At 40.6% G+C, this 18,907-nt stretch overlaps 1 protein-coding gene across 1 annotated transcript in view; it reads right to left on the reverse strand.

Moving 5' to 3' along the window:
- The window catches only part of TACR3 (tachykinin receptor 3), a 36,150-nt gene extending 21,724 nt beyond the window's left edge, over window positions 1–14,426 (reverse strand). The window contains exon 1 of the mRNA XM_084517208.1: window positions 13,514–14,426. Coding sequence (XP_084373334.1) covers window positions 13,514–13,965 — 452 coding nt within the window. The 5' untranslated portion in view covers window positions 13,966–14,426. The remainder of the gene's footprint in view (window positions 1–13,513) is intronic.
- Between the last annotated feature and the right edge of the window lie 4,481 nt (window positions 14,427–18,907).

The raw sequence follows: 18,907 nt of genomic DNA on the forward strand, positions 1-18,907 counted from the left end.
GATTAGTTTCAACAGTTTGTCATCAGTCACGGAGATTAATAGTGATTCAGGAAGAAACAAACTCACTGCCAGGGAATAATTATGGCCCATATACTTCTACTGTCTTTCGTAGTACGTGTCAAGTTATCTGATCATCTTTGACAAGATTATTGGAATATATCAGGGATTTCCCAAAGGCCCTCTTGTTTGTGACTTTGTCTTGGCTTTCACTGGAGGTCTCCAGTCTTCAAGCCTGGTTACTGTCATTGTCCCTGTCTGTTTCAGGTTTTAATGGCAATTAGAAAGTCAAACTACACCTGTTCCTGCCTACGTGTGTAGATAAAATATTTTCACCTCTTTTCAGTACTGCTTCTCTCCTCGTGTCATTTATACCTTCTAAAGAAACTGCAGTAAGTAGTACTGTGATTCTTCATCTATTCTTTCTATACATTTCTATCTCATATAAAGATGGAGTGGGATAGATCCAGAGATTTATTTATTTTTTAACGGGAAATTATGTACGCATTAAAAAGCATTGTATGGCAATACTGTATCCTGAAGGTATCGAAGAGTGTGAAAAAGCATCACTTTTTCTCACTGTATTTGTATATTTTTTTCTATTGTTGAGACTTCAGGTGTTGCTGTGGGGCTTAGAAGTTATAACATCAATTTATGCTCACAGGTAATGAGTGTAGGTAAGGTTGAATTAGAAGATCCTCTTCCAAAGTGACACTTATATGTGATTAGTTATTTTTCTTGTCTATATTTGTCCTTTGGCCATTCATAGATCATAACATTTTCAAAGTCATTCATGACGTTTACTTTTTATGTTCTCATCTTTGCCTTCAGCTTTAGATCATGAAAACCTTTCTTACAGTAGTAGGTGAGTGCTTGGGTCTATGTACTACCAAATTCATACAGTTTGCTAGATTTTTAGGAAGGCTTTGAATTTAAGTCCATTGAAATCAGTGGAGAAGCTTCCATTGATTTGAATCAATCCTTTTTCTGGATGATAGCTCTGATCTACTACAGTTACTCATTTAAAACAAAGGAAGGTGTGATTGTGATTTGTCCTCATTGTTACATTACACATGTTAGACTTGCCCAAGTCTATAGGTACAAGCCACTAATATTTATAGTAGAAATGCTCTGGATAAAAAAATATGCAAGTAATCTTTTGCACCTGTATTTACCTGCTATGGCAAACAAACTTGATTAGTTGATTAGTCAAGATATTCCTACTTTTTGAAAATTTCATACTTGAGAGATAGGTAATTATAGGATAGATATGTGGTTTAGCAAAAATATCCCTCAGTTTATGGTTAACCATCAGACACATGATAAATCCAACATCTGCCATCATTGTGGCATTCAGTCCCCGATAGCATTTACTATGCTGATACCTTAAAACATCTAAATGCTCAAATAGTAGCAGATCTCATGAAAATACGCATCAGTTGGATTGTTACCCTCTACCCCTTAGTTCCACCCTCCTCCCTCCCAGCCTGGTAATGATAACATAGTTATGAATCCCGACTCTCAAACTGATCTAGTTTGAGTTGTGGGTTGCCTTATACTGTCCAAAGTGCTTGATCATCTGTGCCTGCAGTAGGTGGTAACCCATAAACAAGTCATCATTTTCATATGCCTGTAGGACTCTTAAGGCAGATCCTCCCAGCCTGGGGTCATTCCTTTCAATTGCTAGTTTTCTTCAGATTGCAGACTGACACTATTTCATGTACTATTGTCAGATGTTTATTACGTTCAAATTATTCTTATTCCTAGATATATTATTCTTATTCCCAGTCGGTACCAACAATACTTCTCTCTGGCTAAGATAAAATTGTGTTGTTATACCTCTGTGTCTGGTGACTGCCCTTTAAAGTGCTGCCTCGTTTGTGTGAAATGACTCATGCGGCTGTGCTAATAGAAATTTTAGCTGTTGGCTATCTGGGCGAGATAAGCCAAAGGACAGGGATCAGAAGAAAAGCACTCTGCTTGTCTTTGTTGATGAAGTTTGAGTGATGAGCTAACTGCCTAGCTTTTGCAGAAAATGGATTACAAAAACATAGCAGTCAGTCATTCTAGCAAACAAAATGAAATGGGAAGGAGGTGGAGGAGCCTTGAGTATTCCTTCAATAACGCCTTCGTGTAGCACAGGCTTAGGTGACCAGAGAGTATTGACAACTCTCTGTTACTGAACCTTTGACAACAAACCTGTTTTATTCTAATTTACTAGTAGACCAACAATTACAATTAAGTATCTAATGTTCCCCGAGTGGCTTTTCTTAGAAACAAAACTGCTTAATTAACATAGTGAGATATTGCTTCATAGCTGCAATTGTTACACGTGTTCAACTTTTGTCATATGAGTTTGGTTGTGTTCATTTTTGCTGTGGTGTTTCACAGAATCATAGAAAGGTTTGGGTTGGAAGGGACCTTAAAGACCTGTTCCAACCCCCTGCCACGGGCAGGGACACCTCCCACCAGACCAGGCTGCCCAAAGCCCCATCCAGCCTGGCCTTGAGCACCTCCAGGGATGGGGCATCCACAGCTTCTCTGGGCAACCTGTGCCAGTGCCTCACCACCCTCATAGAGAAGAATTTCTTCCTAATATCTAATCTAAATCTACACTTTTTTAGTTTAAAGCCATTACTCCTTGTCCTGTTACTCCACTCCCTGCCAAAGAGTCCCTCCCCAGCTTTCCTGAAGGCCCCCTTTAGGTACTGGAAGGCCATTAGGAGGTGTCCCTGGAGCCTTCTCTTCTCCAGGCTGAACAGCCCCAGCTCCCTCAGCCTGCTTTCACCAGAGAGGTGCTCCAGCCCTTTGATCTGTTTCATGGCCCTACTCTGGACTCACTCTAAGACATCCATGTCCTTCTTGTGCTGGGCCCCCAGAGCTGAGCAAAGAACTCCAGGAGGCTCTGAGTAGAGGAGGAGAATTCTGTAGCCACACAAATATTATGCAGTGAGTTGCTGTGCCCATTTGCTTTGCAGTCATTGGACTTGTATTGTTCAGTCTCTCACTGAGATCTTCAGTTTCAGGATTGGACTTCTGATGCTTTCTTACTCCAGAAGGAGCTGGTAATAATGCCACAGAGAGTTTGTTCCACACAGTAAAGGGGGAGGGGGAGTTGAATCTAAAGTATGTATCAACTGAGAAGAATTATCTTATTATGCTCATTTGTCACTATAAGCAAAAACCATTATTACCCTATCCAACATAAACACTAACACTTGCAAGGTAATTATAAAATGGACTATGCACATTTAGAAATTTAATAATGTAAATATGTGCAGGTGGAGATTCAAGCCAACACTTGCAAGAATCTCATTATTCAACGTCTGCGCTGTGTGGTGCATTCTCTAAAGAATTTTTAGGTAGCACTTTAATCACTAGCATCACTAGCCTGCTTGATTATTATTATTATTTTTCTGTGATCACAATATATCTCACTGACATCACTCTTCTTTCAGCTTCGACTGGTGTTACTCTTTGTTCCTAGCTAATTACTGCTGAAGTCACCAAGAGCCCTTCCATTGAACCTGATAAGAAATCAGTCAGGCTGCAAGGTGTAATGGCTGGCGCATGATGATGTGCTTGCTGCAGTGCTCCCTCCCTTCAAGACAGTTTTCTTATCTGCTAGGGTTATGAAAGATCAAGTTTCTTTCAGATCTGCTCAGTTTGGCTGAAGTCCACAACTTACCATTTGGTACTTGTTTCTTAGGTTTGTCAAAAACAAAAAAATCTGTTTTCTCTGAAACCATAAAACAATCCTCATTTGAATAACATTGGTAAACCCTTTAAATTACTGTTCATAATGACAGTATAGTCACGTAGCTGTGTGCTTGCTACGGTTTGCAAACAACCTGAGAGACAGCTGCTTAAGTACTATAAAATCATCCTAAGTTTGTGTATTATGTTCCTGACAGTAGAAGGTAAAAAATAATCCTAATTTAGCTTGTTGTAAAACTGCATGCATTGGTTAATACAGACAGGAACATTTTCCCCTTTTAACACATTATTTAGAAAATTGTTGCAAAAATACATTGGACGCTTACAAAAAAATGCTGCATTCAAAACTGGATCCTACAAATTCCCATCTGGAGATGCAGCTGGAATCCTTTAGTCATCTTAAGTGATTTGATTCACCTGTTTACAGTGTTTTTATAAACTCCAATGGAGAGTTCAGCCCCAGATTGCAACAGGAAATTTGTCAAAGGGGATTTGGCAGAGGAAGAGACTGAGAGAAAATGATAATGCATGCATATAAGTGGCTCGTCGATGGCAGATAGCAGAGTGCTCTTCATGAACACACAGATGCTGTTGTTCCCTAAATATAGCTGATCTGAAACTTTGTCTCCTATCATTGCATTTGGAATCAACTGGTAATTAAGAAGCTTAGTTACATAAATTGCTGTGATTCCATGTCCCTTATTTAAAACATGGTCCTTGAAAGTCCTATAAAATGTCTCTGTAAGGTGGGTAGAGTAGATTAAAGGAGATTGAATGAACGGTGAGAATTTAGAGGCATTTTTTGATTGACGAAAAACAAATCTGCAACTTCTACATTGATTTCTGCCTACCAGTGCAAGTCCTCAATCTTTTCTTGTGGAAGTGATCAGTGTTCAAGGCCAGGTTGGACAAGGCCCTGGGCAACATCATCTAGCGGGTGGCATCCCTGCCTGTGGCAGGGGGGCTGGAACGAGGTGCCTCTAGGGTCCCTTCCAACCCAAGCCAATCTGTGATTCTGTGATATTCCTCAGTATGGCTGAGCCCTCCTAAAAAGTGCTTCCTACTTGAGGAACATTTCAGTTATTGACATTTGTGTGTGATTTTTGTGTGTGTAACTGATTTTATGGGAGGTATGCTGTAGCTGTGCATATTCATTGAAAAGGGATAACAGTTTTCTGTGGCCTGTCTCATAAAATGGACTAAGGGACTTCTCCTGACAGGAGGGCTTCTGTTTCTCCTTTTCTTTGAGTTCAATCTACCTGGGCTACGAAGAACCAATTTCTATGCAAAGTCTGAAAAAACAGCTCCATCTGCACAGACCACAGCCTGCTCTGTTATTGCCTACATTTCTGACACTGCCATCTGAATGGCTTTCTTCTTTCTCCTTGCCAGGATGAATAACCAGGACAGATATGGAGACAGATCGGTTATTCCATTCTCTGTGGTTAGCTCAGACACTGTCAGATTATAAGATCGTTGACACCTTGGTTCATTAACTGACTATAGCGATTGGTAATGAGTCGTTTATTATGAATCAAGATTGAATTATTTCAGTGCAAGGTATGAAAAAGAACCCTTACTTCACAACAGTAAAACACACAGCCCTGTTACAGCAGTCATTTATCTGCCTATGTGTGAACACCTTTTGTGATGAGAAACTTTCTGCTTTACATTAGGATGACTTCTGCAGGTAAGACCAAAGGAGAAATCCCATCAAAATCAGGGTCTATTTATGTAGTCAGCAAAATGTATCCCTAGGAAATTTCTGTTCTCATCCCTAAAATTGATTTAGAGGCCAGTGATAGTTCATTTTAAAACTTTGACTTAATCCATGTTAAAACTGTAAAGATGAGTGCGATACAAAACAACCAACCTCGTTTATCCAGCTGTGAGTTATACTTAGGTTCTTGTCCTGCTATGGGGTGCTAGGCTGCATTTGTTTTGAAATAACTTGATTTTGGCCAGGCCAAATATTGTGAATGATACAAATTTGTCTCTTCTTTGCTAAACAATCAGGAATACATGTATGTAGACAATAATATTAAAGAAAAATAAACAAACAAAAACAAAACCAAGCAAAACCAAGCCCTCAACTATCTTTGGAAAAGTGCTTCAGGTTATATTCCACAATAGATCATTAAGCTATGGATAAGGACGCTTAAAAATGTATTTAAGCCTAAGAGACTGTCTAAAATGAACTTCTCATTTGAACATCTGGTTTGAACTTGTCAGATGATGTTTCCTGCCTTGAACGGGAAGACTTGGGGTTAGTTGCTGTTGTAAATGTTGCTTGGGGGCTGGAATTAGATGATTTTTAAGGCTCCTTCCAACCCAAACCATTCTATATGATTATGCTGCAATCTCTGCAGAGATTGGCTTATCAACCTCCATCTTTTCACTGCACTATATGAAAGCAGCTTGTTAAATAGAATATTTATTCAATGCAAAACAAGAAGAAAGCTGTTGTGCCTATATTTATTCCCAAACTGTCTCAGTATGTTACCAAAAATATAACTCCGACATATAATTTTGACAAAAAACCCAAAGGTTCTGTATTTTTGCTTGATCATCGTGAACTTATACCACAGCAAGAAATGGCTTATTTTTCCTGTCTTTGACAGTCTGAATCCTGTAGCAGTTGGATCAGGATATTCTGCCGAAACCATTTCACCTCTTTTCTCAGAAAGAAAGAAAGAGAGAATTGTCAAACCAAGAAAATCATTTCAGGGTGCCAAGTCATGTGGTGTACTTACAAATGACATTTCAAAACAGAATCCTTTGTGTTTCACCTCTTGATTTTTGACCCCTTAAAGCTCTCCTGTTCAACTTTTTCTCTCTAGTTCTGAGAATTAATATTTTTAGAGGGCATCCTAAATACTGGAATCCAGAAATATCACGATTCATCTAAAAATACACATTCTGGGAACATGAAGAATGGGGAAGGTATTTCCCATTTGAATTCTATTGTTTGACTGGCAAAGTAGTAATAGTAAAAATAGAAATACACTAGTAATAATTTTAAATGTATTTTATGTATGCACGTATTTGCATTTTTCTCTTCATGATATTCAACGACCAAGGCTGATGCAATACTATAAAGTCATCCATTAGTTTGGACAAAAAGCTGTATTAAGCTTTAGTTTGGGGGAAAGGCAGATGGTATTTTGTATACAGTTATAGGATATAGTTATAGGCAGGTAAAGCTAAATAACAATCAGATGTGAAAAAACAGCGTTGTGGGGTTATAGAAACTCCCTTCATCCATCTTTACAGATGAAAACGTTCTCAGGTATAAGGGGGTTCTGCCTGGGGAAGAGTTTGTAAAGCACAAGAAACCTGGAAGGAAACCCATCTGGGCTTTGTTTCTCATCCCTATGTTCATCTCTAGCTGGTTTTCAGTGCGAGTTCTCTCTTCTCTTCCCTGTACATGGAAATCAATTCTCTGAGACATCTTTCCTTTGAATGACTTTCAGAGAGAAGGGGAATGAGAGGCCACAGTCTGCAGGTTTGTTTGGGCTGAGCTGTGTGCAGGCGACGGCAGCTGGCTGGGCAGTGCAGGTTTTCTCCCTGCCATTTCTTCAGCCTCCTCTGTGCAGTGGTGAGCCAAGCACAAGAAGCTTGGTACCATGCCCCTGTACGAGCTCAGTTACCAATACAAATACTAGCATATATGTTTTTGGCATGCGTCTTTTGCAGATGCTGCTACCCTCCGACCACAACATGATGGCGTGCCCCGTTCACTCCATATCCAGCCTATTGGACACGTTTAATGTCATTATTTCACATATGCATTTCCCTATTCTTTGGTGTTTCTGAGCACATGGACAGGTGACATTCAGGCAATTAACTACCAATTGAGATGATGTTATTCTACAGCAAAGATGCACAAGTGCAGTTTGACAGGTTTATCCGTTTTGAAATGTTTAAGGCACGTGAAGGCCTTGAACAATTTATCCCAGGAATAGAAACTCATTCAGAGCCAGATGCCAAAATGTATTCTATTGGAAAGAACGTGCGTTTTTCCATCTGCCAGCTGCCTACTTCAGGATTTCAGTAACAGATTCATTTATGGGGCTTGCGGTACCGTTTTGTGACAATAGCCCTTCTGGCAACATACACTTAGAGAGCTTGGAGAGCCTAGGTGGTATTTGAGTGATACTATGTACACATGATGAATTCTAGTTCTGTTTGATAACCTGAATCATGTGCTTACAGCTTGCAATTGTCTTCTATTACAAGCTCGTATCACATTACTTGCGCTGAAGCCTAATGACTCTATGACTATATAGAGGAATTACTGACAACCATTAGTAATTGAGCAATGTTACTGGAAAACAGAAAACCGACCCGTTTATATGTGTACCTCTGTAGATATATTAGAAGTCTAAGAAATAAGGTGGAAAACAAGAATGACAAGTTTTGAATAAGGATATTGATTCAATAGATACACTAGGAAATTGGTAGGAAGAACCTAGCACTGTAATATAAAGGTTCATAAAAGAGATTAGAGCATTCAATAAGAGGAATGAAACATCATTTTAAATATAGTTTAAAATCAAGTCAGATAAAACAGAAGTATTTATAAACAATATAAAATTTTACAGTTTGAAACCCCAAATGTGACTGAAAAAATAAACTTTAGGATTATACACTCAGATAATTTACAGTAATAATGGGGAAATGCCAAAGGAAATTAGAAAGGCTGTGAGGGCAGGTCATACAATAATAGTAGAAGATAATAGTGACTTTGGTGTAGACGTAAACTAAATGCTTAGACAACGTTAATGACTGCTTTATGGAGTATCTACAAGGAGAAGCCCAAAGAAGACAAGAGGCTCTTGAGATGATCTCAAACAATGCCTAGAATCTGGCTTAAATATTAGTTTTCAAATAGTGGTTAGAGTGTGCCCACTTTTAACATCTTGGAAGAATCAATAAAGGCCCCAGACCATCTGCTATAGTAGTGTTTGATGTAGAAAGGGGGAACAGTGAGAACTTAGGGAAGCTTATTAAAAAGAAATGAGAAGGCCAACCAGAAGGAAGCAGAGACTCTAATAACAAGACTCAAACATGTTCTGAAGCACAGAGATTCTACAATTATCCAATATTTTGTTAGGAAAGGTTGATTTGATTTTGATTCATGTTCAGCAAAATGAGCGTAGGGGTGCTGGGAAAGAGAAAGTAGGGCCCATGGCTCTTGGGTTCTGATTTTCCTTCTGCTGCAAATTGTTTGATTGTTGATTTGATTCTTTGTTTGAGTCTGCCAAACTTTAAAAAAATGTAATTTTTTGATGTCCTCATATCAACCTGTTATCCAGGCCAACCACATGGTGCTGTGTAGTCCTGCTTAAACAGTCTGGAGTACCAGGAATAAGAGTGCCAAAGTACCTGTCTCTCAGTTCTAATTTTAATAGCCTCATTCCTCCTAAAAATATAGTTGCAGGCACAGTTCTGTGGGGGGCAAGAAAAAGTGTGTTTTGCTCTATCAGAAGGACCAAAGAAGATGAAATTATTATTGAAATTTTAATGGGACTTTGGTACATTAAGTTTAAAAAATGGTGATTTACTTCGATTAGCTTCTGATTTGAAGTTAATTATGGGACTGCCGTTATTAATGGCTCTCTGAGGCAGCACATTGCAGCAGCTCTGGAGTTTATGTGAACACAACATGTGAGGAAAGTTCAGGGATTAAAAAAAAAAGTCCACAAAACTTGAATTCTCTTTAACATAGGACTTTATTTTGTCATTATTATACTGTAAGAGCATTGACTCTCCAAGTAGCAGACCTGAAAAATGGTCTAGGACTTCTTCAGAGCATAGGGCTAGGATAGATGGGTAACATTTGGCAGACTCTGATCTTTCAAAAGATTAGGCCAAATTCATGGTTTTCTCTTTTTTCTTTTCCCAGTAATTGGTAAAGAATAATTACTTACAACCTTGATACCAGGACACCATTTTGATGCTACTGTGTTCACCTGTGTTAAGCAGCAGTGAGCCTTGCAGGGTGTTTTGCAGTAATGCAGGATTTCAATGTATTGTAAATGTAATTTTATTTATATAACTATTTATATTTTATTTATGATTTGTTGGCATATTTATATATAATTATTTTCAAGTACTTTTGCTTATGAAGATACCTAATGCCTAAGTAATGGTTCTTCAAAAGTTTGTTTACACACTATGAAGAAAAGAAGTAGTAAGATGCGAACAGGATCAGCAACTACTCACTGTCACTGTTGGAATACCTTGTTTAATTCCACAGCAGTTGCTTTTACAAAGAGTTAAACTTAATGAAATACAGAAACCATAGTGGAATTGCTGAGAAAACAGTACCTGAGGAAGTTGTTTTGTAGATGTGCTAACAACAGGGAAGAAAAAGCATAGAAAAAACCTCCTGTTCTACTGAAGGTATGCTATTTCATGCTATGTTGCTACATCTCCAAACCTCCACTGTAGCCCTCAGATATGTGCAGAGGTTTTCTAGACCTGTATACTTAGAGCTGGTCCTAGAAAGAGACAGCCTTGGGTCTGGACATGAAACACCAGCATACATGAACCACTACTTTCTGCATGCTGAATGCTACTAGGAATGGGACAGCGGGTCTTCAATGGATGGATCCAGGTGGCTTATCCCCTGTTCAGTTCATTATAGGAGTATTTTAAGAGTTTGTCCCCAAAAGGTAGCTAAAGGAACTATAGTGACCACTGGAAGCGATGTAACTGTGGCACTGTGCAGCTCTGGGCATGAATGACAGCAGAAGAAACAAATGACTGCCTGTGGAGCAGTGCAGAGTGAAATCTGTGCTGCTTCTCACACTTGAGCTGCCTTGGTTAAAACTGCCTGTGGCACTTCTGCAGTACACTGCAAACAGCCTGTTGGAAAAGAAGCAGAAGGCCACGAAGAAGGGGTGGTCAGAAATGGGAATAAACCCACACGTTTGAGTCTGTGTTCAGTGGCCAGGCAGCCTTATATTGGGCAGGATAGTAATCTTGGATGTTTTCATCCTCAGCACCAGACCCGGCACATCCTACTGTAGGAACTGCCTGCTCCACAGAAGTCTGTGCCAGCCCAGCAATTTCACGGTGTACACATTTTAGACAGTATCGTCTACAGAAACCTTATGCACAGAATCAGGCATGAAAGGAAAATTGTGCTGCCTGTGACCTCTGCTCAGTAATGTCTAAAGTCACAGTGACTCATTCATTCTCTGTGAGTGTTAATATGGTCTAAAATGATCAAAAAAGCAAATCTTTTTGATGAGCTGCAAACCATAACTTTTCAGTATTTTGGGATGTTAACAGTTTGTACTGCTAGATCACCTGATGTGATCCCATTCTTTCAGCTCCCTTGCTAGCTTAACCCTGATTTGTAGTAGTATTATTTTTTCAAATGAATATAAACATGTAAGGATGACTTTACTGGGCCAAAACTAAAGCAGTCTCCTGTCCAAAGCATTGGCTGAACTTTTACAAAAGGCAAATAGGAATCAATGTTTTAAAATATATCCCCCAGCAGATCTGTGCCATGGAATAGGGCAGAATGTACATCCAAGGAGATTCTTCAAGTTTCATTTCGACCATCAATTTTTCCTCTTGACTCTGCAGAGAGCTAGCCAGGAACTGGTTAAAGGTGCTGAATACATCAGATGTGGTTTGGTATAAAAGGAAAAGGAACGGCAGTGTGAATCGGGAAGGAGTGTCAGAGTGCTTTTAAGTTTGTCTTAAATGAGGCTCCTTACTACTGCAGAGAGCTCGCCTAAAAGCAGCCTGGCATTGTTCGCTGAGCTCCCCCGAGGGAATGTTTGGAGTTGTCTCTGTATGGGGGCAGGTGAGCTTTGAAATTGTGGTGGGGGGGGGAAAGTTGTGATTCTTTTATTTATTTATTGAGACGAAAGATGGATCAGAGGAAGTAGCTGCAGTAACTAAGTCACGACTGAGCATCAAGTGTTTGGCACTGATAAAGCAAGGAAAACGTTCCAGTGTGTTGCTATCTGATCACTGCACTTCTGACAGTCAGCGTGGAGCAGAGCTATTCTTCACTCACTCCAGAAAAGCATCTTTCTGTGTCCCAAGGAACTGTATTACACAAAACAACTTCTTCATTTCCAGTTTCCTAGCGTATTTGGGAACTCTCAGGATGGTACATGCTACATCTCTATGGATATTTGTGTCAGAAAACTGAAAAGCCCTTACTCAGAATATCCTAGTAACCTGGCTCAGCCAAAACACTGACAGCTCCAGCAGTAACAGTTAAATCCTCAGCATCAACTAAAAAAATGTAATCTTTCTGAAAAACCCAAACTAGGTGAGAATCTTAAGTTAAACCTGAATTGGCGATTATTGGAAGAAACCTTTGCCTGGGTAAAGATAGTATCACTGGCTTTACACTGCCTTCTCCTTTATTTGTGGAAAGTAACACTTGGGAACAAAGCATCATTGGCAGGAGGAAAGTGCACTGATCTCCTCCTGTTTTCACCCATCCCAAGAGCAGAGAGGTAGAAGAGCTGCTACGAATCTCATTTCCAGTAGCATTTCCAGCTTTACAGAAGAGGAATTCTCAGCATCTGGCTGAGAATGCCACCTAAAATCTGCAACGAATACAGCCAACGGGAAATCATTATGTCTCTGTGCACAGCACCAAGAAAAGTGCAACATATTTCCCAGTCTTTGCTCCTGGAAACAAGACGGTTATGAAGTTTTGGAAGATGGCTTGAACCTCACAAAACCTTGACTACCGTCACCTGAAAGTTCTGCAGCTGTGCCAAGTCACTTCATGCAGGACCCGTAACATGATTTTGGTATGTGGAAGGGAGATTCGTGAGTAATTTCACTGCATTGCTAAAAGCAAAGTACAAACAGTCTGTTTTTCAGAATGAGAATTCAGGAATTCATTGGTTTTCTGAAGCATGTGTAAAGTTATCCCTCCAGCACAGCACGTGTGAAAATGATCATAAAGAAAGGACCATTTCCTAGCGGAGAATCACAACATGTAAGAAAGATGGTCCATTAAGGCATCTCTGTTGGAAATCTGACAACTCTATCTCCCCTTTGCCGTATGGAGACCACAGCTGTCTTACTCAATTACTGTCAAGAGCGCAAAGGTAAAGTTTTTTCCCCATCCTGTTTTCTTTCACAGTCTCAAAGGCTGCTTTGCCGCAAGTAATCAGAAAAAAAAAATCAAGCACTTTGAATCCATGTTCTTACCAGACCTCTGGGTATGCACAGATGGCAGCCTAAATGGTCTCATTAGTTAAAATCAGGAGGAACCAGGCAGCTCAGAGCTTTCTGAGAGGAGAGCTATTAAAAACAGAGTCTGGAGTGGTTTCTGAGGAGGAGGCAAATGCCTCTGCCAGATGCAGAAATACAAAGAGGAGGGAAATTTGAAATTCCCTCCCTTCACATGCAATCTCTACAGCTCCTCATCATTATGAATTAGATGGCGTCAACTAGGGGAGAGAGACTTTTGGCAGGTGGGGAAAGCAAAACCCTGAGCAATGGCTGTTGGCACAGAATTAGTACATGAAGATGGAACACAGAGAGCAGCTGGAGTCAAAGAGAGGCAGCATTTATTGTAAAGGAAAGCAAGAGAGTAGAACAAATGAAAGGCTGAAGGAGAAAGACCAAAGACAGAGAGAAAAACAGTTTTAGGGAGAGATCCTGAAGAAGGAGAAGAGCACAATCCATGAACCATTGAGGACTCTGCCTCTCGTCACTCACTAGTTGTTACCTTTGAATTTTTATTTCAGCAGCAGATCTGATCCCAATCTCTCACCCCTGTGCTTTCCCTCTCCTTTCTCACCTGTCCACGGCAATCGCCGTCATGGAGTAGATGCTGGCGAAGACAGCTGTGATGGGGAAGAAGTTGTGGAAGCGACAGTAAGCCTCCCCAAAGTACCACTCGCTGTGCAGCGCGTAGATGAAGTTGATGAGGGTGTTGAAAGCAGCCATGGAGGCGTCGGAGAAGGCCAGGTTCACCAGGAAGTAGTTGGTCACCGTCCGCATGCGCTTGTGAGCCAGGATGATCCAGATGACGATGAGATTCCCAAAAATGGCCACCGCCACCACGGCGCCGTACGCCAGGGACCACAGGGCGATGCGCCAGGAGGGCTGCACAAACTGGTTGGAGAAGTTGGCTGCCGCCGGGGCAGAAGCGTTTCCAGCTGGGGCGCCCAGCGCCTGTCCCCAGGGATCGCCCAGGCTGCTGTTCCCCCTGCTGCTCAGGCTCCAGTTGGCTGTGGGGACAGAAGTCATCTCGGATGTTCCTCTCCTGTCTTCAGGGAACGGCTCTCCCACCTCCCGCTCCCCCGACCCTCCGAAATCCCCCCCAAAGATAAGAGGAAAGGAAGGAAACAAGAAGTTAGGCAGCACAGCCAAGTGCTGGGGAGGAGAGAGCTGTCAGAAAAAGCTTTGGCTGTGCCGGTCAGCCTGTTAGAGATGCTGCTCTAGCTGAAGCAGGAGAGCTACCTCTGGGTAGAACAGAGTCCCATTCCTCCTCTGTACAGCCACCTCTTGCTTTTGGTTTTGCTGAAGGAGCAGGGGACTGGGAGCTAAGGCACGTTTTATAGGCTTAGGAGTTGCCAGCGTCATGAAGGGAGCGGAGCGATAAGCTCCATCGGCTGGTAAGTTAACACCTCTTTCTCTCTGTTCTCTCTCCTCCCCTTTTATTTCATTCACTGTCAGCAGCAGTCACTTTCAGGAGCTGTGGGAAGCACCACGGGGAGAAATGAATTCTTGTCTCTTTTCTGCTGAGATGTGTTTTATATTGCCTTTCTTGAAGTCATTATTGCACATCCTTCTTAAATAGCCTTTTTGCCCTGCCTGTGCAAAGCTAATTAGTTGGCTTAGTTGAATATCCAAAAGATCAAGACTGCTTTTTATTAAAACTCTTTCCAGATCTGCTTTTCTGCTACTGTCTTTCCATTTCGTGCATGCTTTCCTTGTAATCATTCTGCTAACTACAGATTTGTGACAGTGACCTCTTTCAGACAAAGAAATACATCTTGTCGCTCTCCAATTTCACTTTGCAATCTGTAATATGCAATTACCATCACAAACATTTATAAAATTAAAATGTGACTACCTTTTACTTACAACATTAATGTTGGTGCCTGTAGACCCGTTTGCATATTCATCAGACACTGTTGAAATATTATGCAGCCCTAAACATAGATGTTCATAAAGATGGGTAAAATAATAGTGTTTTGTTTTCTTTGTGTATTTGAAAAAAAATGTATATTTTGACTTCTTTTTACTTACTTGCACTTACTTCACACGTAATTCTGTAATCACTTTGAGCAAACAGCATTTTTAGGTCCAGCAATTTCTATACTGGTAGAAAAAGTTAAATGAGTAAATGTAATACCTGATATTTTCACCTCGAAGAAGTCAGTTTTCATGTTAACAGCTGGCACAGAGATTGCATACTTTGTGCAAGGGTTGACTGCAAAGGACTTCAACTAGCAAATCTTTGCTACTCAACAGGCTGCAGTCTTTTGGGGAGAAAATGTGTTTTAGTGCTGATCTGCTCCGTACTTCAACAATTTAGAGCTACTACTTGTCATCATCAGAGCCTTCAGCTATGACAGCAGTGGAAACTGTTGAGTACCCCTATTAGCAATGACACGTTCTACCTTTTTTGTTCATTGTTTTAATAAAAGATCCAGATATTCCCACGTGCCACTTCTTCCCTGTTTTATTTACCCAGTGGAAGTAGTGCCCGCACTTTAACTCTCATGTCTTCAGTGCAGTTTTAATTTGAATGTTTGCTATTATGGACACTTCTATATTGTTCTGAGGTCTCACCAGCTGACACAATCAAGTGGCAGCCCACCCCAAGCTCAGAAGCTCTGCTGAAATCCACCCTTTGCTACAGCACGTCTAGGATCTATCCATCCGCAGCATGGCCTTGTCACAGGCAAGTCACTAGAGTTAATCCCACGGTTCCCTGTATTGCACCCTACATCTTCCATCTGCATCAACCTTCGTCCTCTCCCTGGAGGTAAGTATGAAGGAGGGAATAGTAGTTTGCACGCTGTTTCCCTACCAGCCTTTGTGCCATGTTCTCGTGAAATACCGCGATGAGAAGCATTGTGCCAGCAGAGGCTGTAGTACCGCTGCAGTGGGTTGAACTACTCTTTAAGTTGGCTCCACAGTGAACTATGAGATACATTTCTCTGCCCTTAAAACTTGTGTAGAGGGGTCTTTGGGAAGATAGTGGAGAATAAGCAGTTGAGTAACTCAGGTGCACTTTCTTAGCAAAACCAGTGGGGTGCTGGCCAGGGGGACCTGATTTCTTGCACGTGGTACTGCCAAGCATGCAGCAGAGTGCAAACAGACAGGAGCAGCACACCAAAGCACGTGCAGAAACAATTTCCCCTGGGTGGAAACACAAAGAACTGCGTTTGAACTATTTGCCCTGTGAAGTTCAGGGAGTTACACTCTGGTCATGTGTGAGCCATTCACATGTCGAACAATGTACCTCACGGGGAAAATAAGGCCATTGTGAGACCTTAAACTCTGTTCCCTCATTCTCTTTCAGCAGTTCTGCAATGCAACCTTTACAAACACTTCCACTGTTAATTACATTTCTCTCATCTTAGCAAATTCTGTCTCAGTGGTGGATTCCCCTGAAAAAGGTGTGATATGCAGTAGTTCTGCACTAATGCTGCAAATTAGGGTCCATATTATGACTTTGGGAGCAGCAATCTCATCTTTTGTTCCTCTTTTCTCACAGGAATGAAGATTGTTCTAGCACTCTGCCTTGGAAAATTGTTAGCCATTGCATACTGGTATTCTGGAGAGACCATTTCCACGTATCTTTCCCCCGTCCTTTACAGTAGCCCCAGGGAAATTGCTCCTCGGTATATTCCTACTCACAGTGTGTGAGAAGTCAGTACAAGTCATCATCTCATTACACAAGCAAAAAAAGCTATAGGTAAATTGACTCCTTGAGATTTGGTTGAAAAAAAAAATAATAATCTGGAAGCTTTTTGTATTCTATTTCCGAAATGTCAGCCAGACCACCGATGTGGTATGTGAATCATAAGAAAACAGAAGTATCAGCTTTGTAGCATAGAAATGAAAGTGTCATTCCTCTTAGTTTTCCTCTTCAGAGGAACCCTGAGCAAATATTCCCCTCCTGTAGGGAACTTTTTAAACACTTCTCCTAGAGGAGCAGCCTGGTACAATCAATTGGAGCAGAACCAGCTCCTGCTACATCCAGAAGACTACAACCGAGGTAGATGTAGGTTAACCTGTCCTTTAGCTCCTGTCTTACTAGCATTTAACTTAACTGATTAAGAAAATAGATTAGGAAGCCAGCAATTGGCTCTTGCCTGGTGGAAAAGTTCACTTGGACAGTGAAGTCAGCTGTGCTTTTTGTCGATATTTGTAACGATTGAGGTTTGGTCAGCTGAAGCTTATCAGTATTCACCTTCTCAAATAAGTTGGACAGCAGCGTTGGTGAAAACATTTGTATTAATAACTTCTGTGTAGCAAAACCTGCCTGACTGGTGAAACTCATGTAAAGGAGCAGTACAAAAGACCAAGATCAGAGTTTATTTTGCTTGTTCTCCTGTAGAAAAATCTAGAAGTTGTAAAGGTTCTATCATTTATCATCTATCATCTATCATCTATCATTTATCATTCTATCATTTACTTCTAAAACTGTTTTCAGTATATGATTTCTTATGTTAAGTTTTGCCCGCTCCAGCTTATGCATATTCACAGTGGGAATGTTTCATTTTTGTCTAGGGAATACTGCAATCAGTTTGAGAGTGCCTGCTCTCTGATCATCTGCTATTTGCTGCTCTCTTTTGCCCTCCCACTGATAGCTGCTTTGTGTTTGTACAGTCACTTGTGGTTAAACTCGTGCCTGTTAGTAGCTTCCCATTCCCAGCTTCACAGAATTACTCAGCAAAGTGTAAGAAACATCCAAACTGTGATCAGGGAAGTAGCTGTGACTGTGGTTCTTCCTTTCCATTACATAGCTTGATGCTATTTTTTTTACAGTTCCAGCCAAAGTTCTTCTACCGAGCTCAAAGTGGAAGTTAAGCTCTTGACTTAGCATTTCGACTCTAAGGTAGATTTAGAAATGTTTCTGTTCTTTGGTATTTATGGGACTATGATCTCATTTTCTGCAGGTCTTACGGCGTGCTCAGAGTTTTCATCTGAAGTCACTCTTCTACTAAATTCACATGTACACTATGAGGAAGAGCCAGAGAATATCAGCAGGAGCGCACAAACAGGGATTTATGGCACACTTATGTAGCATGAATGCTAACCTGCATCATTGTAAATTACAGCAGTTTCATTTCACAAGACCCATTCTGTGGGGTTCCTTTCTTTTGTATTTAGCACCAAGGCTATTGCTAAGTTGTTTTTTGTTTTAAAATTTGCTCGCTTTCTTAGACTTAGCCTTATGACTGCTTGCTCCAGCCCACAGCTGGAAGGGATGATCCTTTATCAGAAGCTGTGGTGGTCCAAGACTTTTTCTTCATTGGGATGTGACTTAGCTCCTTTGACATCTTCTGTTCATCAGTCAGTCATGCAAAGTTTCAGTTATGGTTAATTTTTGCAATTTAAGGATATTCACTGCTATGTCATATTTGTTATGACTGTGCTAGTATTTGCTCCATATTAAAGAACTAAAGAAGCAACCAATTATCATGCAGACTTACTAGCTCAGTAATTAAAATCATGCTTTCTTACAGTGATTGGAATTATATTTTACCTTTTCTTTTTACGTGAAGGACTTCTACAGAAGCAGATAGGTTTCCCTAACTGAGAACTTTCCCCATAGACTGAGGATTGCAACTGGGTGAATAGTCTTGGTAGATGAATAATAAACTAATTAAAAAATGAAGTTTTGGGTCACCCAAAGATAGCTCTTGGTAGTTAAATACAGTTAATAATTGTAGCCAAAAAATGCGGAGAGTAGGAGAGTTTCTAGTGTTAATATGGTTAGAAAGAAACTCTTAAACTTTGTTTTATAGAGTTATTTTGCTGAAAAGAGAACACCTCTCCTCCCACTCCCTGAACACACCGGCCACATCGGAATCAGTGGAAATTGTCCTATTGATCACCATTTTTGGTATAAAATGGATTTTTGCTGTAAAAAATGATTGGTCACAAAAAGTAGACTTTATTATTGATTTATGTTTCTTGCAGTCCTGGTTGAGAATCTACAACATTC

The sequence above is a fragment of the Aythya ferina genome (genome assembly GCF_964211825.1).
Source record: "Aythya ferina genome assembly, chromosome: 4".
Classification (NCBI taxonomy): Eukaryota; Metazoa; Chordata; class Aves; order Anseriformes; family Anatidae; genus Aythya; species Aythya ferina.